Source organism: Sceloporus occidentalis, unplaced genomic scaffold, assembly GCF_023333645.1.
Source record: "Sceloporus occidentalis isolate IW3139 unplaced genomic scaffold, rSceOcc1.0.p SCAF_7, whole genome shotgun sequence".
Lineage (NCBI taxonomy): Eukaryota > Metazoa > Chordata > Lepidosauria > Squamata > Phrynosomatidae > Sceloporus > Sceloporus occidentalis.
The window spans coordinates 21,418,716-21,440,529 of NW_028316987.1; the positions used below are offsets into that span (position 1 = coordinate 21,418,716).

At 40.3% G+C, this 21,814-nt stretch overlaps 1 protein-coding gene across 7 annotated transcripts in view; it reads left to right on the top strand.

Annotated features, from left to right (window-relative positions):
• EPHA5 (EPH receptor A5) overlaps positions 1-21,814 on the top strand; it is a 289,060-nt gene that overhangs the window by 243,837 nt on the left and 23,409 nt on the right. For all 7 annotated transcript variants that reach the window (XM_089532330.1, XM_089532332.1, XM_089532331.1 and 4 more), the window contains 6 exons: positions 438-563; positions 2,003-2,188; positions 8,168-8,229; positions 12,969-13,178; positions 14,747-14,896; positions 19,658-19,851. In XM_089532330.1, the coding sequence (XP_089388456.1) occupies positions 438-563; positions 2,003-2,188; positions 8,168-8,229; positions 12,969-13,178; positions 14,747-14,896; positions 19,658-19,851 (928 nt within the window). The remainder of the gene's footprint in view (positions 1-437; positions 564-2,002; positions 2,189-8,167; positions 8,230-12,968; positions 13,179-14,746; positions 14,897-19,657; positions 19,852-21,814) is intronic.

A 21,814-nucleotide genomic window follows, 5' to 3' on the forward strand; every position in this document is an offset into this window, starting at 1 on the left:
CAACTGTTTGGGATTTTTAAAATATAATATCACCACAAAAAATCCCATGCATTTTTATGTACTCTTCTTCTGTTGTATGCATTTTGTACACAGTTTTCCAGTCTATGCATTCAGAGGAAAAATGCATGTAGAATACATACAATAGGGAAATTTATTATATATTAAGTATGTATTTTTGATCACAATTTCTCCTAATATACAGATTTATTAGGCATTTTTAAAAGAAAAAAAACTTAATTACAAAATTCAGGGAAGCATTAAACCTGAAAAGAGATGTTCTAATTTGCATATTATTTTGCATAGTATGAAGTAGATTAAAAACAAAAACAAACAAATGAATTTCTTCCTCATCTATAGTTATCTCAAGTTTAACCATGAGTCTTGTTGTTCTCATCCATCACTATTTGTAATACGTTTAACTTTAATTTTATGTGCAGTCAAATTACCAGGAGTAAGGACGTATATCGATCCGCATACCTATGAAGACCCAAATCAAGCTGTCCATGAGTTTGCAAAAGAAATAGAAGCCTCATGCATATCAATCGAAAGAGTTATTGGAGCTGGTAAGAACATTCAGATGCCATGCATCTTCTCTCTTTCTTTCCTTAGCATTTTCATAATGGTAGAAGTAAATTAACAAACACTGAATATGTCCAGTAACTGTACTGGGAGGGAATTCTATCACTTAGAGTTTGGAACAAAGAAATTAATTCTGAATTTGTTTCTATAGTTAATTAACTTTCAGCCCAACAAGGACTAAATGTTGCCATAGTCAGTATCTCAGTGACGGCCAAAAATATTGCAAACATGCTCACAGATTTAACAGGTAGCTGAAAATCATTTAAGTTGTTTTGCTTGCTCAAGGTTGTTTGGAGGAGGAGGAAGAAGGAATGACTCAATTGGCCATATGACAAAAATTTTAACGCATAATGACAATTGTTGTTCATTTGTTTAGAAATTCTATACCAGATACGAGATACTCGCATTTTAGATATAATTTACATGTATTTTTATATTGCTATATGTATTGTTATATTGTTGTGCTATGCAACGACCTTTGGTCAAAAGCAATAAAATTTGATTGATTGATTGAATTGGCCATATGTTTCTTCTGCTCACTGTTCCCTTGTGCAGTCATATCCATGGGGGATCCATTCCAGATGCCCCCTCCCAATGGGGATCTCAAATCCCATTTTCCCTAATGGTGACATGACATGGGCATGCCCACTAGCACAGCTGTGTGAATACACAGCCATTAGGGATAATAGGTCTTACCCATCCGCAGATGCTCAAATCTGTAGATGGGAAGCCCATAGATATGGCGATCTGACTGTAGTTTAAAGCAGGTCTAAGCCTTGTGAGAAAGATTGACAGTTATTGAAAGAACAGAGATCAGGAGAGTAAACTGTGGCACAGCCTACTAAGGCCTATGGTAAAGGGGTGGAAGTATAAGAGACAAGATCTACATGAAGGGGGGAATATTTTATTTTAGCTCCTAAAATCTTAATTCCTTCTTTATCTTTCCTAATCAATACAATAAATCCACAGTGTTTGATGGGTGAAGGAATAGCAAGCAATTTGCCAATGATGGGAAAATACAGAAGAGAGACACAGAAATAATAAAGCATAATGCACAAGTTGTTAGACACCCTGATTTAGAATAACCTACTCTATCAGATGTGTTTTAATCCAAGGTATTTGGAAACTGCCAGGTTTATGAAATCAATTTAAAGTACAGAAGAGCAAATCTAGAGGAGCAAACAGCCACAGCTGCTGGTGAAACATCAGGAATAAACTCTTCTAGAACACAGCCTCATAGCCCCCAAACCCACAAAAAACTATGGATGCTGGCTATGAAAGCCTTCGACTTTGCAGTCCTTCTGTACTTAGAAAACTAAGACATGATTAACTCTTTTTCCTCATTAGTTACAATTATGAATTATGTAAATGAATAGACAGGCAATAACGGCAGCTGTTTACTCAGGCTTTGTTTTGTTTGCAGGTGAATTTGGTGAAGTATGCAGTGGGCGTTTGAAAGTGCCTGGGAAATGTGAATTGCCGGTGGCCATTAAAACCCTCAAAGTGGGATACTCTGACAAGCAAAGACGAGATTTCCTGGGGGAAGCCAGCATAATGGGACAGTTTGATCATCCTAACATAATTCACTTGGAAGGTGTTGTCACAAAGAGTACGTATCTGGTGTTGATGTCTGCTTTGGATTTAGATACTTTGGCTTATGAAATCCCTGAAAATCTGTTACTTTGATGCCATCAAATGATAGTTATGTTAATGTGCCTAACTGTGGCTCTTTATGAAGTTGTACTATTTGTTACCACCCTAATCGAGTCATTCATGGTTTCTTTTCAAGCATTTCCCCCATTGTATTAATGAAAATTCAAAGCAGCGTCCTGGCTAGGACAGTAGCTCATCACCAAAGGCAACAGAACCTTTTGAGAATCTGATGAAAGATACAAACCCCTTCCCCAGAAAAATACACATAAGGACAGTCTACACCAAAAATGCATGCACTTTATTTTATCCATTTGGAAATTTATTTTGTTCCCTTGGCCTGTTACAGACTGCCAAAATAAAGCTGCTTCAGGTCTCTTTGGAGGTATGCTGTTTAAATGATGCATGCATCCTAAGAATCCAGAAGCTGCACCAAAGCTGCACTCCAGTGCTTAGGAATGGAGTGTGGTTTTGGCGCGACCTCCGGACTCTTAGGACCCATGCATCATTTAAATAGCATACCTCCAAAGAGACCCGAAGCAGCCTTATTTTGGCAGTCTGTAACAGGCCATAGATTAATCTGGAATTTAAAAAGTACAGTGAACACCTGAAAACACTACATTTTATTTTAAAATTCACCATAACTGAACAGTTAAGAGTAAAAGGAAGGAAACTGAAGGAAGAAAAATTGCATCCAGTTCATTGAACCTTCCCCCTCCACCATCAAGGACCCTAGGTTAAGAATCCCTTAATTAGGATATAAAATTTGAACATCCTTTTCATAGTGCCAAGGCTCACTCTAACTCACTTTATTACTTGTCATTCACTCTTTCCCTCTCAGGAAGTAGAGTCTACTCTTCAACAATCTCCTTATGGGGGCATTTGAGCATGCTCTTGGCATGTTTTCAGTGCCAAAGAGCAGCAGCCTCTCCTTTCCTTTAAAATATCTAACCTAAAATGGAAAAATTATGGCAGAGCTACACAGGGCCATCTTACACATTAAGTATTGTGAGATGCCTATCTCAGAGAATGAAAGGTATGGGAAATTATGAACTCACCCGCCAGGAGAACTCCCACCTTTCTGGAGAGTCTTACTGGCTGAAAAGCCAGCATGTGATTCCCAGTCTGATCAGATCTCAAAAGTTTGGCTCTGAGGAGGATTATTATGGATATCAGTGGCAGTACAGTAGACACTTCATATTTACTAGGGTTTGGTTCCAGGACTGCATCTCCAGCCGCCATTGATACCAAAATCTGTGGTTGCTCAAGTCCCATTAAATATAATAGCACAGTAAAATTGTGTCCCTTATATAACAGAATAAAAATTTGCTTTTTTGGAATATATATATATATATATATATATATATATATATATTAAATATTTTCAAGGTACCAATGCTTGAATTTGCGAATAAAGCATCTGAGGATATAGAGAGACAACTGTACCTTTTTTTCTCATTGTCAGACAGAGAGAATTCTCATTTGAATGCCAGTAATGCATGGGGGGTAATTGTGATGGCAGTGCTTCTCCTCTTGCCTCAAGGAATAGAGTGTTACCCATCAAAATGGCACCATATAAATGAATCTCTTCCCCTTAGCACATTCTCCATCTTCCCTTATTTTCTCATGTTCTTAGACTGTCTCTGACCCCAGAAGCCAATGATATTACATAATCAAGGTGACACACAGGATGAAATGATGTCAGGATGCAAGTTATACTGTAGTGGAAATGATCAGGAAATGGGGTAATCAATTTGGATCTGTGGTTCCAGAAGCACCACTGTGTTTCTAATGTGTAGTCATATCCTTCTTCATTCCCTTTTACACCCATTTTATAATATAGTTTTAGCTTGTCAGTTTCATCACCAGACCTTCATAACGATACCAAGGTCACTGGTTCAGAAAGCCTGCCACTTGCTTGTAATTTTTCTTGTTGAAGCTCACACTTATTTGTGTCCTTAGTTTCATGTTCTCTAATGTGATGCTAATTTATTCAACAATTACTCTCAACCTGCAGTATGCAGATAATGAAGCTTAAGGTCAAAGAAATATGATTTTCTTACGATTGAAACAGAGGAAGGGAGCCAGAAGTAGCACTCCTAGGGGGTGGTGTCATTATGAAGTGCCATCTTTTTTTGTAATGCTGCATTTAAGTGCCTGAGATGAGGAAACTGCATTGTACAACTCACTGTGATCTGTTGTTAAAACTGGGACCATCATAAATGCCACTGCAGTTTGCTAAGATCTCATGATAAATGAACAGAAGGCTAAAGCTGTTCTCTTAAATTGCTCATTTGTGATAGCCAAGCTCATCATACTGAAGAGCAGTACCAGGGAGTTCTTTGGATTCTCTTTAAGTTTCTTTTCCAAGATGGTGGAAATGACCACAGTGAGTGAGCTTCTTGGGGGAAAATCAAACAGACTGTTACCAATTGAAAAGGATGTACCAGTAAAGGAAATGCTTTTTGCTAGGAATGTACAGCAACTTCCACTGTATTCCTATGCTTCCTCGAGTTTCCTTGCTCTTCATGGATTCAGCTGCTGCCTTTAGGTGATAAATGTCTCCCACAAGTGCTGTTTAGGGCTATTTGGGACTTACACAAAATGCTTAAGAGTGTGGGGTCCTGAGCTGAATTCTCCATACATCAATCAATGTGAGAAACACAATATTACAGCAATATTTTCTATAGGTTATAAATTGTGAGTGTGCATGTCCCCATACCTCTTTTTTTCATTCCCTTTGCTTATGTAACTTGGAACCCTGGATGGGTCCAGTGTGTTTAATAGATTTGTGTGCACATTTTAGAAAGCTGTTGTAGGAAACATTGGTGTTAACACCAGAACAATTGTAATCTGAGAAACAGCCTTCAGGCACGTAACTCATTGTAGGTCCTTAGGCCATTCATTCCCTTAGTTCATCATCTATTCTCCAATAGAGGCAAGGATTAAGAGAGAAGGGAGATGTTGGAGGAAAGGCAGAATACAGTTGTGAAGTTGCCCAGCAATCATGTCTATATTCTGCCTTTCCTCCAACACCCCTCTCCCCTGTTTATCTGTGTTTTTGTATGCCTACTAACAAAAATTGATTTAAGAAAAAAGCTGTATGTATTCTGGAAGACTTGCATTGAATTTATACAATCAGGAGTAAACCATGCTAATTATAGTTATGTCATGTTCCCAAACTACTAAGCAGTTGCATATAAAAATGAAGCATAAACTATACATAATTACAGTTAAAATGACTTGGTCATGAAAATTAACCAGACGATGAGGCAGCAAATCTTCAGTGTTCTTTAAGATGATTTGCCAGCTTTATTTTATTTTAGTTTTATTTTATGTATACCATGAGTGTCAAAGAACAGAGCTTGGAAACAGTTTGGTTTTTTTTTTAACTGTACAGTGGACCCTTGTTATACACTGGGGTTTAGTTCCAAGATCCCCTGTGTATAACAAAATCCGTGTATGGTCAAGTCCCATTAAATATAATAACATAGCAAAATGGTGTCCCTTATTAAAAAAATGAAAAATCAAGGTTTGATATTTGAAATTTATACTTTTAATATTTTTAAACCGTGGATGCTTGAATCTGTGTGTAAAAAATCCGTGTATAGGTAGGGCTGACTATAGTTCCCAGAATCTGAGCTGTAGTCCAAAAAAGCAAGCTATGCTGAACCATTTCTTATTCTTATTTGGCCTTAGAGAAGAGAATTTGCACTTATCCCACTCTTTCAAGGCAAAAATTGTAAGTATGACTAATGTGCAGTGCTGATAGATGCACATGCGCATTGTCAGTGTTAATCTGAATGCCGTTGAATTTCACAGATGCAACTGTCATAACCCACTGGTTATGATGTGTAGCATATGAATAGAGTTGGGTTTGGGTCTGTATATATGTGTGAGAACAGGTCAGTCTTAAGCTCCTTTAGAAAGAATGTTGATACCCGTTTTCTTCCCCCTGGGAAGAATCCTCTTGTCCATAGGGACAAGACTTATGGACAGTCCTCAACCTTGCCCTTCATATCATTTGCATATGCCTTTATTCCCTGGTTCCATTGCCTTAGCTATAACAGGCCATTATTCAAAAACTTGTTTTCAGTCAAGGAGGTCATTCTGAGCTTCCACAATGCGTTTATCACTCACGCTTCTATCACTAAGAGACAGGCTAGCATTAGAAACAACTGGTACCTTCATAGCAAGGTTTCCACTTCCTTGTGACTCCCTTCCCAGTTTGACCTTCTCCCTTCTTTCTATTATCCTGCTTTGTCACAGACATAGTTCTTGTAGTTCTATCAATTCACACAGTATGTCTCTTTATGTGACAGTGCTCATTTAGACATTTGTTTCTGAGGGGGATGCTAAATCGCTTGTTTTCAACAATGCAAATGAAGGTGAAGCTCCACAATATAAAAAGCAAATACATTCTGTAAGAAAGATGATTTCTTAGGTTCTGCTCAGGCTGGATAAAAACCTGATGATTTTTAAACCAGAGATTTCCCTTTTAAAAAAATATCAGTTGTTGCCCATACACCTTAGATTTTACCTGTTTTCCAATACTATCTGAATATACTGTAAACAAATAGATCATTCATAATTTCATTTCTCTTTATCAAACATTTTAATGCTAACACATTAATTCACATTAATTATTCTCAAAGGCATGAATTAAAAACAATATGTGACTTTTGAAATCAACAATGACTGGAAGGGCTGTCTTGAAACCACCCCTGACGAAGCCAGATTGGGGCCGCAACAAGCACACTTTGTAGGCCCAATCTGGCCAGAATCTAGCCCCCAAAGCTGTTCCTATTGGGATGGATTGAAGCTGCTTCATGGCAGCCTCAGTTGGCTTCCAGCTGGAATGGCGGAGTGGGGCATCTAAAGTTGCCCAGAGGCTGCCTGGCTAGTTGTCACTGGCACAACTTCCAGGCAACTTGAGGATGTGGTGCGTGAAAACGCCATGCCCCTAAGCCAGCTTGAAGCTGACTAAAGCTACTTGTCTGTTCTGGCCCTAAGTGCTGAATTTATTGTTTAAATTGTGGAGATTTAGATTGTCAATTGAACAGCATGGACATTCATTTTTCATGTCATAAAGAAACACTGTCCTACTCAATAACTACCAATCTGCTTTTTCCTTCTGGCAAGTTCTGGGTACTTAACTCTATGGCATATTTAGTCTGCATGACCAAGCCAGGTTAGGAACCTGGGTAGTCTGAAAATTCCAATTATATACAACACATTGCATTTTCCAATTACATAATTAGTATGGATATTTAGCAATATATTGTGTCTAACCTGATTCATTCAGCCAGCATCTATTTCATACCAGAGACAAAGCTGAATTTACCATCCAAAGTGTGGCAATTGTGAGCCTCACCAGCTCCCTGGTGGTATATATATGGTGCATGAGTTTTTAAATATATGTTTCCTGCAGTTGGACACTATAATTCTATATGTAGTCTCTTAACTATATACGGTGGGCCCTCCGCATTTGCTGGGGTTAGGGGTGCAGGATCCCCATGAAAGTGAAAAAAATCCAAATTAAAAACACTTGTCTTTTACTTGAGTGAACACTTCTCTGGAAATCTCTAGGTCCTCCAATACAACTCTGTGGCCAACATCTGTCAAAAATAGAATTGCAGTGGAAGACCTATAAATGCCTAGAAAAGTTTTTTATCTCTAGGAATCTCTAAGTCCTCCATTGTGACTCTATGGTCAGGTTCTGGCAGAGTTGCACTAGAGGACCTAAAAATTCTCAGAGAAAACATATTAATAAAATCTGTGAAAAATCAAATCCACAAAATGTGGTTGGCCTATGTACAACTAAACCGTGTTGTACTTAACAACTAAAGAGTTGAAGTTGACAGGACTTGTATGAAAAAATATACTATCTGCTATTCTAGGAGTTACAACTGATAGGCTTCTGATCTTCTTTGACCAGGTAAACCAGTCATGATCGTGACTGAATACATGGAAAATGGATCTTTGGATACATTTTTGAAGGTAAGACTTGAAATCAATATGTAGGTGAATCGTCTGATCCACCTTATGAAGGAATCCATAAAAAACTATTCTTGCCAGCAGTGCCAGCTGCTGGCTTCCATGTCTGTAGAGCAGTGAATCCCCTCCAGGTTTTAATCAAGGCTCTAAAGGAGCTGTTCAAGCTTCTGAACCCTGTTCTTACATAGTTTCAACACCTTGGATAGCTCCCTTAAAACAAATCAAAACAAATCAAAATCTCTTCTGACAAGGGACCCACTATTGCTTATCAGTCAATAAGCTGTTGAAAGTGTGCTACCTGAGCTTTAATATGCTGTTTTGGATGCCACTGACATTTGGGATTTCAGGTTACACTAAACTTCTGCTTTCAGGAAGTCCTGAAACTTGGTTTGGCTAAGGGCAATGATATACAGTAATCCAGGAAGAAGAGGTCTGTAGGACAGTGTGATATCCCACACTGACACAAACAACAGAAGAGTCTCAAGTGAGCAATATTTACATCCTCACTCCAAAATGTTTCTCTGATTTGCAATTCCAGAAATTCTGGTTTGTGGCAGAAGTAGGAATAATTCCCAGCAACTGTAATACAGTAGTTGGGAATTGTTTGAAAGGGGAAACATTAGGGTGAAACAGACAAGCTGAAGCTGCCCTTCCAAAGGTGGAATGGGCAAAGATCTGCTCCTTTTTTGGCCAGGAAAAAGGTGGCTCCTCCCCTGCTGTGGCCACATGGTGGCTTCAAGGTGCTCCAATGGTGTGTGGCATATAAACGCTGCACCACTGGAGCAACTTGAAGTCACCCACATCTGGACAGCTGCCCAAACTCCGGGCAGCTTCAGTGTGGTGTGGGAACATGTGGCATATAAACACTGCACCCCCAAGCCTCCTGTATGGTGGCTTTAAAGGGCCATCTGTTCCAGCCCATTGTTTGCTATCAGTAATCAAGTTAATAATAAAAATATAAACTAATGAAAAATGTGGGGAGGGATTGGAAAATTCATTTGCAATGCACATAAGCAGTTAATGTTTGGAATATGGCAAATATAGTTTAAAAGGTTAATGTGCTATATTTTGCTCCTAAAATGTGTTATCCTATCACTCATTTAACTGTAAATTAACTGCAGCATCTGTTTGACTTTTCATAAGAAATCTAAGTGATGGAGAAGTCAGGAATGAAGTTGCACATGATCCACTATTTCCTAAGCCAAACTAATTCATGCTGCTTATGAACTGGGAGTGGCTTGTCTGAGAGCCCACACTATTAGCTACTGTTTCAAGCCTACCTTGTATCAAGACCTAAAACCAGCAGGAATACCATCATATTAAGCGTCACCTCTTAAGCGTCACATTTATATTGATTGCTACCATTTCCTTTCAAACTTTGTGTCACTTCCTTCGAAAAGGAAATTCAAAGGAGATAACCATGACATCCCAAAAACAAGTATAATAGTACAGTTTTAAAAGAATATGAATAATCATTAAGCAATAAAAAGGTTTTAACAGTGATTCCCAAACTGGGCAGTATGCCCCCCAGAAGCAATGGAAAGATCCAGGGGGGCAATGAAGGGGAAAGGTGGTAGAAGGGAGGCGATGAGAGGAAAAGGGGGACATTCAGTCAAAGTATTGGTGTGTAGGAAAGGAGAACCAGCAGCCTTTAGGAACATGGTGGGGATGAGGGTTGCTTGAAACTTCTTTTCATGGTCCCTTAAAACCACAATGCAGTCTCACTGATCATTTAGTGTGATGGTGAAGATTTTCACACAGAGGATAAGGACAAGAGCAAAGCGGATTGCTCCTGTCCTTATCCCATCCTATTCTCTTGATTGCGTCAAAGATTACCACATGTGGCACGCTTATCCCTTTCTTCTCCCATCAGTAAGTGTAATGGCCCTGTCATTTGGTATCAATTGGAGTTTCTGTTAATACCAAATGATGAGGCCATTACACTTCACAGATGGGGGAAGAATGGGATAAGCGTGCTGTGTGTGATAATCTTTGGCGCAATTGTGTGAATAGGCCAGGATAAGGATGGAAACAATCCACTTTATTCCCATCCTTATCCTTCGTGTGATAATCTCTGGCATCTCCTGCTTTTTGCCTGACTGCACAAGCTTAACTGCATTTTGACTGGCGGTGGCAGGGACAGTTGGGAAACTCTCGTGAGGCTTGGGCACAAGACATTGCTTCTGTGGCTCAGAAGAGCACCATCTGGGGACAGACTGGCTGACTGGACCAAGGAATTAAAGTATGTGGCAGTGGGGAAGCAGCAGCAAACAAAAGCTTTCAAATATGGGACTCTGCTTAAGCTTTGTGAGCTTTGCTGGGACTTGGGTGACAAGTTAGAGCTACTCTGCTGTTCCCGTTTTCTTTTATAGGACAGGCTGAAAGAAGAGATAACAGAAGAAACAGTGTTTGTGGGGGCAGGGAGAGACACCTGAAGCTGTGTCTTTGCTGAAGGACAGAACAGATTATCAGGGGTCAGTGCTCAGAAAGAGTCCTTCATCCTGGAGCAGCTCTTGTAATTAAAATCTCTCCCTTTCCCTGTCCAGGCCAATCCAGGGCATGTGGTCTCTTTAAATCCCCAACACACACACTGGCTTTACCCCTCTCTGCCCCAATGAAGAATGATTGAGAGTCCTTCCTTGCCAGGGAGAAGTTTTTCCCTTTGCACCTTGTTGCCTTGGGAGCAACAGCCAAACAGCTGGCTGAACAGTGAGTGAGAGGCTTCTTGCCTGCACTGGCCTTTGCTGGAGGGGTGGCATGGGTGAGAGGCTTCTTGGTTGCTGGTCCCAGGGTTACTTGGTGTGAAGGTTATTTTGAATTTGCAGTAGAACGAATATCAAATGATATGCGGGGGGGGGGGTCGTTGCCCAAGCAAAAGGGGGTGATAGTCTGAAAGTTTGGGGACCACTGAGCTATAGTAACCTAGAAATAATATTTCAATTCAGTATTTGAGGGGTAAATGCAATTTACTAGAAAAAATGATAATGCTCAATAAAGATAAAAACTATAGGCAGAGTCTACAGCAGAGATTGATTCAATCAAAGCCATGGCCATGAGTTTTCAAGACTTGAGCAAGGCAGCAGATGACAGGAGGTCTCATTTGTACAGTCATCATACGCTGAAGCATTTTTTTAAAGTTTAAAGCAATAAATTTCTGCAATACAAATTTTTAAATAAATAAACAAAGAGATAATATAGACATCATAACAACAACAACAACTCTGATAGTGCCACTCCAGAGGACATCATATTAGAATATTGAAACCCACTTAGAATAGTCATTGCTACTCTAGAACCAGGAGAAGGCAAAAAGAGATGGATCATCACAGGATCTTCTAAAGCTACAGGGCTGTAAATGATGACTTACTTCATTCTCAGGTACAAGAACAAATGCTTTCACAGGTTTTGATCCTGCTGGGTGAGATTTCAAGAGATTTTGAATAGCTTTTGATTTTTTTTTCACATTTCAGGTCTTCTCCCCCCCCCCCCCCCCCAAATATATGTTGGGTAAAAAAGGGGGGGAGATACAAAAGGCACTGTTTTCTTTGGCCATGCACAAAATAAGATTTTGACAAAAAGAAAAAAATGGTTTGGCCTTCATTTCCCTCCCCCCCCCAATTTTTTTTTAAAAAAATAAAACCCTGAAGTGAGAAAAAATCTTGCAAAGAATGACCGTATTTTTGACAGAGTGTCTTAATGTGTCAAACCTCCTTTGCTTATTAAAGGGCAAGAAAATTTGTGAGTCGTCTTTATGTAACTACAGCCCAGGCACAGATTCATTAAAATGCTAATTGTGCCAGATGCTGTTGTATCACCAAAAATACTACAGCACCAAAACCCCTTAGGTTAAATTTACCCCCTCACCACATCTTAAACAACAGATAGAAAGAAATGAAAGGCATCTGCATAACTAAGCTTAGACTAACCACTAAAACATTTTTTTAAATGCCAGCTCTAGTGGAAAGGTGATACTGAATCCATTAATTAGTTTTTTTAAATAGTATATTTAATAATGGATTTTATATCACCCTGCAACATCACTTTCCAGGGACATTTATGGATGAAATGACCTACAATACAAGATAAGTAGAATAACATACGTTTCAGAAGCAGGAAAAGCTGATGCAATGATTAGTTTAGAGCAGAGGAGAACAGAACAGAAATAGGTGCTTTTCTAGGCAAGAATTGCAAGGGTGGGCACATCTGAAAATGTCACCTCTCCAGTTCTCTCCTCTTGTTTGAGTCATCCCTATATCAATCTAATTAATCTCTCTCTCCTTCTAACCAGTGCAAGTGCCTTGTGGCACTGATAATTGTGCAACAAATATTCACATAGTGGATTTTTTTTCTTGGTTTCTTTAAAAACATCAGTCCTGTTTTTTTAAGTTGCAGGGAGGAGAGGTGTTATGTTCTACCAGTGATGTTGCTTCCCTTTTTAATATTTTAGACAAATCAGATTCCGTTGAATCAGATGCTTCATCATGTTTGAATCAATAAATAAATTGATTCATATTCAAGCTAGCTTGACAAATCAGCTATCCCCCCCCCCAAAAAAAAAAAAATAGTTGTGGTTACTGAATAACCTCGGGCCCACATCTAATCACAAGATATTATTGAACCCCATTGTGTCTCAGTGACATCACTTGGAGGATTATGGTGTCTCACCCCTCTTTCCATTCCAGATTATACACATTTTGTTTCAGCCAATTGCTTGACATTATAATTGTCTGTTATTTTTGCAGAAGAATGATGGGCAGTTCACTGTAATTCAGCTGGTTGGCATGCTCCGAGGGATAGCATCTGGGATGAAGTACCTTTCTGACATGGGCTATGTACACAGAGACTTGGCTGCCAGAAATATCCTAATCAACAGTAACTTAGTGTGTAAGGTGTCTGACTTTGGACTTTCCAGAATTCTTGAAGATGATCCTGAAGCTGCCTACACAACAAGGGTAAGTAGCAGTAAGTGGGCTGAAGCATGAGGGAAAGCAGTGGAAAAATACTCAAGCAATTCAGGACATTTTTCAAAACTTTCACAGTTGCAAAACATCAGTAGGTTTCTTCTACAAGAGCCTCCATTAGCAAATTGTCAGTACTTTCTATCCTACAGTAATCCAGATGTATTAGGGTTGAGCATGAAGAGCTCCCTTTAGATCAGAGTAGCTAGAATACAATCAGATGTCTCCACAAGCAACAGGAACACACTAAACTTCATAAACCCCACACATCCGGGTAAGCTTCACAATCTGACCAATTTGTCCAAATGGATGGCCACTTAAATATTTATTCTGTGTATTGTATTGCCTCAGGGGAAGGCAGTGGCACACTTCCTCTGAACAAACTTTGCCAAGAAATCCCCATAATCACCATAAATTGGAAATAAGTTGTAAGTAGAAAAAAATTCTCCTTGGGAGGGTAGGATTTGGTGTACATACCCACTTACTTTTCTTTCTCTGATTCCTACTTCTCTAGTGCTACTCCTTCCCCCTCCTGCCATACACACACTGGTGCTGTTTTCTTTTTTCTTAATCACAAAGGTATACATCTGCATCTGAGAAAATAGACCAAGTTTGTGAATGTTTATGCTACAACTTATTTTGCATAGTTAGTCTCAAAGATGCTACAAGATCCCTTTGCATAAGGATTTGCTCAGAAGGATTATGTAGTGAATGGGAAGATGGCTTAGTGTTTTGAGAGCCAGCATAGTGTAGTGGTCTGAGCATTGAACTATGACTTTGGAAAATAAGGTCTGAATCCCTACTTGGCCAGGGAGAATCACTGGGTTATCTTGGGCTAGTCACACTCTCTCAGTCTCATAGGAAGGCAAAAGCAAATCTCCTCTGAACAATCTTTTTGTTCTGTGATAGCTTTGCATTATGGTCACAATAAGTAGGAAATGACTTGTAGACACACAACAACAACTCCATATGTATCTGTTGGTCTGATTTTCATTTTCACTCAGGACAATAACTTTTATGTATTTTCCCCATTATTTTGTTTTGTTTTTGTTTGTTTGTTTTGGTTTTTTAGTAGATCAGCCATATGAAGAGATACATAGATTATCCTGGCATTGACCTTAGTCATCTCCTTTTTTCCTTCTGAATTTGAATTCTGATTTTGTAGCTCAGGATTGTGTTGAAATGCTCAGTAAATTGGCATGAAAATTGTGTGGTGGGATTTCCATACTATACAGTCAGCTGCTGTTGAGTGCATGCTGTGCTGATTGCTTGTTTGTTTGGATTTTTCCCCACCAGCTACTGTGACCTAATTGAGATGTGAATTCTATATGTGTCCTGGTGTTCAAATGAAATTTAAACAAGCCTTAAGGACAGGCAATTAGTAGTCAGCCTGCAGGCACACATAAGGTGAGATAACACAGAAAGAGGCCATCCTGCTCTCAAAACCAATTTACATTAGAAATTCTACATCTCTTTTCCACCTTGTTCAAAACAGAATATGATCTCCCTTGGCACTCTGAGAAAGCATGTGATTTCTATTTCTTTTTGAAAAAATTCCCTAGGGAGGAAAAATCCCAATCCGATGGACAGCTCCAGAAGCAATCGCCTTTCGCAAATTCACCTCTGCCAGTGATGTCTGGAGCTATGGGATTGTGATGTGGGAAGTGGTGTCCTATGGGGAGAGACCTTACTGGGAGATGACCAATCAGGATGTAAGTACTTGCAAATAAATATCCTGGTCCGATGTCAGGTTTGAACATTATTGTATTGTATAAGTGGGGGAGGATGGAGTGAGAAGAAGCAATGGTGAATGGTCAAGAAATTGCTTCTGTAATGTATACTGATGATCCCATTCATACTTCATCACTGTCTGTGCTTTTGAACATGATAGATTACTTAATCTGCTTTCTGTCCTTCCAGGCTTGCCACCAAAGAAAGGTCGGAAAGAATCTGACCTGGAGCATTCTCCAGTTTGGCAGGTATCAGGGACAGAACTCCAGATTCTAATTCTTGGTCACCTGACATATCAGCATTCTAGGTGGTACTGGGTAGTTGGAGCTAGATGCCAATTAAAACTTCCTACAATGCTCTTGAGTGATGCAAAATTTTGGTTGTATAATTGTGGCTATATCCAGCTTCTTAGAGCACTGCTGCAATTGCTGCCACCACCAGCTGAGCTTATTAGGACTCCCTGGGGGGCTAATGGGAAGACATCAGAGGACACTTGCCAGTGGGCTCCTCAAACCTAGAACTATCTCTGGTCCAAGCTTTCAGAGAAAAGGGACATTCTCTTAATGGGGTCTAATTTCAGCTGAGCAGGAATTTAAAAAGAGTTTTACACAGAGCTTTGCAATCTGATGTTGCTGAGGAAATGCATGCTCCCTTCTCCACTGTGCCAGGAGCAAGGGGGCTTTGGATAATAAATATGGAGCTCTTGAATCTTTATGAAGTGTTTGAACCCCTGGCATTAAGAGCAGAGTACCCATAGGCTTTGGGTCATCTTTCTGTGAACATCCTTAAAGAATGCTTTTAGTGAGACTGGACCTGGGACACTAGCTTGACCTCTTCAGAATCAGTAAGGCATCTTTGCATTGGTCCACATCCATAAAGAGTAGCTTTGAAAAGGTTTAGCTGTTCTAGCATGTGGTGCACAGTATATGGTTTGATTGTACATTTTAGAAAATATACCCCCCTTTTTTGTGGGTAAACAGACCAGTATGCACGACGACAGAAATCAGTATGCATGATGACAGAAAGATCTGTGAATATCAAAGGGAAAGGCTTACAAACCCTAACTAGTGAAGCAAAACAGCAGCTGTAGTTACAGAAGCCTGCAGAAATGTCCCCACTTTTTCTTTGCAGTAATTTTTGTTGTAAGTCCTTTCATTTCAGCAGCACAAACACACTTTGCAGTAAAGTGAAACAACAAAGACAGGACAGGTTTCCTTGGCAGAAACATTGTCATCCCATGAATAGGGTTTAATTCAGCATCTATCACTATTATTTTTAAGGATGAAGGGCTGTCATGGGATGAATACATTTTTATTACTCAATTCAGAAGCAGTGACAGACTCACATGGCTTAATCCTCCAGGGCCATGCATATCACTAGCCTCTGCAATTCCTCTGGGAAAGGAGAGAAGGCTGTGTGGTCTATTTGATAGTTTTTGAACAGTCTGGATCTACATTCTACCTCAGCCTGTGAATGAAAAAGAGAATGTTCCCTTTTTTTCTAAAGGTGGATTAGATACTCTTTTAAACATGCTTCAGTTACCCCTTTGTGCTTGCAGTTGTGGGGAGGGGGGATTAAAGACAGATAACAGTGTGGATATACCACCAGTATTTTAATACATGCTAACAAATGGAATGGCCAATAGAATGGATAATAGTAATTGTCAGTAGAAGTCCAGCTCCACTAGTTACTCTGAATTAATTACTGAAAATGAAAGGAGTGTGATCTTCTGGGGTTCCCTTTAAAGATTTCACATTGCCTGAGCTACTTCCCCACAAATATAGTAAGGAAAGCACTTTGTAAGTGCACCATCAGCACTGCCACTAACAGTCTTTTCTCAGTCCAAACATACAAAGGCCTGGTACAGACGGGCCCTTTGCGGCGTGCCCATGTCATGCTAGGGTTGCTCGAGGGCGGGGCGTGCAGATGGCCCGTAACCCTAGCACGTCATGGACGTGCCGCAGCTGTGCAGTGCTGTATAGAGGGCGAACAGGGCATGTCACCATGCCGTCTCTGGCGCTTTGCAGCATCGCAGCAAAAAGGAGCCGCTTCCAGGCACTCCTTTTTTGCTGCACAGCAGCACCGCACAATTTGGTTGCTGCAGCGCTCCTGTGGAGCAAAGAAAGGCACTGGGGAGGCGCCTCTTTTTGGCACTCTGTACCATGCCAAGGATAATCTTCCTCCTGATCTTTTGTATGAAGTCCTAGACAAGGGCAGGCATTGCAGGCCACAGGCCCCATAAGACTTCTGTCTGTTTTTGAGTCCTCCACCTCGGTCCTTCCTACTGATGCCAAATTTGCCACCCTAGGGGTGGTAACAAATAGTGCTGCTGTTAAAATAAGCCATACACTACCCATACACTTGGTTTACAAGTAGAACAGCATTCCTGAGATTTTAAAATCATAAGTCCCCTAATAAGTAGCAAATGTCACACTGCTTTTTTGCCCCCAAAGTGTCACTGATGTTACTGTGTTGGGTCTGGCCATATATTTCAGCCTTTTGGAGTGTAAATGTGAAAAGGCACTCAAAAGCTTTTGCAAGCTCCAGTACAGCTCAGAAAGAAATAGCTATTTCTTCCATCTCAAATGCTTATCTTTTTGCAAAATCATTGTCCTCTATTGACAAGCAGCCAGAGGACACTGGTGTGCTTTATGAGAGCTTCCTCAATTTTTTGGTACATTATTACAACACCGAGACCCTGAAGTTACTGCACGATTGTCGGAGGAGCCTGTTTGCTATTGATTGTTATTGGTATGTCCAAATCCTGGTCATCATCCTGGTGGATTTCTTGCTGGGTTCTAGTGGTTCCTGATTCAAAGTCAAGGAAAAAGTAACTGAGGCTCCATGCAGCTAGGCCAAAATAAAGCTGCTTCGGGTCACTTTGGAAGTATGCTGTTTCAATGATGCATGCATACTAAGAGTCCAGAAGCTGTGCCAGAGCTGCTCTCTAGTCCTTAGGACCAGATTGTGGCTTTGGCACGGCTTCTGGACTCTTAGTACGCATGCATTATTGAAACAACTTGCCTCCAAAGTGACCCGAAGCAGCTTTATTTTAGCCTGTCTGTATGGGGCCTGAAATACATCAGTAACACTATATTTCACATTGTGAGCTTGTCCATTTCCCCAAACATACCAGGAGAGTATCCCACAATTACTTCCCAGGTATACCACTTTTCAAATCTTCATTTTAAAAATATTTATTGTTAATATTTATTTTTGTTTAATTTTCAGTTTTTACATGTATGCAAATATATGTAAGCAACAGTTGCCAAAAGGTACAGGTAAATGCATCATTAAGGGTTCATCACACCAGTCTTTACATTTCCTCCCTACAGGTCTATCTCAGATCGAGATGTAAAGCCTTCACTTTTTCATCTTCACGTGCATGGATGAATAATTATGGTAGTTTCTCCCTGCTGAGGGAGAAAATTCATATTCCCTACAGTGTTCTCCTGGTATTCAAACAACCCAAAGTGTTGCAGAGGAATTCTCATTTGTAGAAAAATCTTTGGATTTGTGTGTATGACTGTGTCTTTAGGTGCAAAAACCTATGTGTGTGTGTGTGCAGACTTTTTTTAATGCAGAATAATTTCTCCACAACACTTTGGGACTTCAAGATACAGGGAGAAAATTGTACAAGGTTCTTGCTGGTCTATTATTTTTCCTAATATGGTGTCCTGACTTTTGGGAACCTGAAAATGAATAATAATAAATATCCTTTCCATCCCAATATGTCAAGCATTCAAGCATATACACCCAACAGTTCTCTTTTCCACAGTAGTTTACAGTGGATTTCCCCCAACTTTTTTGAACTTGTCAGCAGACAGAGTCAGTCCATTTATGCTTTTGCAAAGCACCCATAGTTTTTTGTGGGTTTTTCAGGCTATGTGGTCATGTTCCGGAAGAGTTGCTTAGGAGGCCGTCACAAGTAAACACATGAGCCAAAGCAGGAGGAAAGGCCACAACTTTATTCAGCAAGCAAATAAAATTGGTAGGGTTGGCCCAAAGCTTGGGTCAGGATCTGTAGTATCGAACAACCCCTCGGTTGTTCGATAAGCCGCATGCCTGGTAACTGCCAGGCAATAGGATGACCTAGGGGCTAAGAAATGCCATCTCGCAGCAATGCCACCAGCCACTCACATGTTCTCTAAGCCCCTGCAATGGCCACAACGTATACCCTCATCGCCCCGAGTACCTAATGACTCCCATACCAGTGCTCTGTAGCCTTGGTAACCACACCAACCAGATCCATGTCCTATGCTGCCACCCCTGAAGTTGTGACTAAAACCACCAACCCTGGGGAGGGAGGGTGGGAGAGCCGAGCAGCAAATGGCACTGGGGCCAGAGCACATGGCCCTTATATAGGCCAGGCCCCAGCATGCATAGCAGGTGTGGTGGCCCCTTCCCCAAGGCAACCCAGCCAATGGGCTGCCCTGGATTACCGTGGCACACCATAGAGAGGTCCTCCTGCCTCCCAGAGCAGTCCACTGAGGTAGAAGGACCTCTCCTCCTCACACCGGCCCAATAGAAGCACAGCTCACCCCAGCATGTCTTGCCGGCGGCAAAGCAGCCTGCCCGGTGAGGCGGGCAGCCGCTTGTTGCTGGTGAAACATCAGGAAGAAAATCTTCTGGAACATGACCACATAGCCCAAAAAGCTCACAAAAAGCCATTTGACTTCTTTAAGAATTTCTTTACAGCAGTTGAAAAAGGATGTCCTGGAACCTGTTTTATCTTTTCTTAGGTGATTAAAGCTGTTGAAGAAGGATATCGTTTGCCAAGTCCCATGGACTGCCCAGCTGCTCTGTACCAACTTATGCTGGATTGCTGGCAAAAAGACCGGAACAGCAGGCCGAAGTTTGATGAAATTGTCTGCATGTTGGACAAACTCATTCGGAACCCAAGTAGTCTGAAAACACTTGTGAATGCATCAAGCAGGTAGCAAACCCAGCCCAAAATTCTGTGTCATCTTCCTCACATTCTTGCTAGGATTAGCAAGACTGGCTAGTATCTCAGGATGTATGTGTTTTAAATAAGTGCTCAAGTAATTTGTCACTTTTATTACAGTGTTGAAACAGTTGAAAGTGCCTTAGCAATCTTACATTTACCACTGTAATTTTAAATAAATAGAGTTAGCTGTCAGTGAGAAACAAATTATCCAAATTCATAATCATATTTAGAGAAGCAAACTCTTTTCAGTACTGAAGAGCAGGATTACAGCAGAGATGTGCAAAGTTGTTGGACTGCTTCTCCCAGCATTCCCTGCCATTGCCAGTGCTGGCTAAGGTGAATGGACATTTCAGTACTACATCTAGAAGGACCCATTCAGCTCCTGCTTTACAACAAATTTCAGAATTCTAATGTTTGTAGTGATTTTTGGATTGAATAAGGAAAAATGAAAAGGGCAGCGGGGTTTGGTTCCAAGATCCCCATGTTTAACAAAATCCATGTACGCTCAAGTCCCATTAAATATAATGACATAGCAAAATGGTTTCCCTTATAAAAAAATGGAAAATCAAGGTTTGATATTTGAAATTTATACTTTTTTGAACATTTTCAAACCATTTATGCTTGAATCGGTGTATTAAAAAATCTGTATATAAGAAGGGATGACTGTATGACTAGACAAACTTGTAAAAGGGGAAATCTTTCCCTCTTTACCCATGTGCCAGGGACCAGAACCATATTTGTGCCCTATGGCTCAATTTGTTTCTTTCCCTCCTGAAAGCTCTTCAGGATTCAGTGGCTTGGGGATCAGCATGTACCATCACTTTGAGTACTATTGATTTAGAGAAAGCCTGGACAGGTGTGATTCCTCTGGAGCAATGTTGAGCAAAGTATAGTTCAAAACACACTGCAGTTCAGCTGCCCTGGCTCAGTGCTAGGAAATTCTGGGAACTGTAGTTTTGTGAGACATTTAGCCTTCTCTGTCAGAGAGCTCTGGTGCCACAATAAACAACAATTCCCAAGATTTCCTAGCACTAATCCAGGGCAGTTAAAGAGGTTTCAAACTGGATTATTATTCTAGTGTGTTTTGAATCTATGTCTCTACATACCTTGTTGGGTTGAAAGTCCAGTCAGCCCAACTCAGCATACCTTGCTGAGGAACATGGGAGTCCAACAGTAACTAGAGGGCCACCAGTGCTTTAGAACCTGGCTGAATACTTTGAAGCTCAGCCAAAGAGAGTGAAAGAAACACATCAATTTTGCCCACTTTCTCTGCCTTTGTGCTAATTAGCTAATAAACTTCAACAAGTTTATGATCTTACTAGGCAACAGGATATGTGGTTCAAGATAGACCAAATAAGATGTATAGCAATTGTCTCACCAAACTACAAACCCCAAGATTTTACGATGCTATAACTGTGTAGTGGAAACGGACCCTAGATTTCTGATTACTCGTCAGTGATATCAGCAGATGAGTCTCCTTAACTGTGATTCATCCACCTCATACCCTTCCTAATGGGAGCCATGTTTTAGAGAAGCTGCCCTCTATGTAATGATAATAATAATAATAATAAATTTTATTTGTATTTCCCGTCTCTCCCTGTGGATCGAGTTGGGATTACAACAGAGAATAAAATCAACAATACAAGATACAGTATTATCTAAACATACAATCAATGGAATGAACAACAAAACTACTAACAATCACTAAAATGACCAAATCATCATCTGTTTTCCATGCTATCAAAGTCAGGAGTGGAAGTATTCTTTGAGATAGAATGTCAGATGGGTAGGCCCGCCAGAAGAGATCCGTCTTGTGTTTTCTTAAAGGCTTCTAAGGTGGTAATAAGATTGATCTCTTTCAGTAAGTTGTTCCATAGTTTAGGGGGCGTGGCTGTAAACGCTTTATGGGAAGTTGTAATTGGTCTAGCTTTCATATATTCCAATAATTTCT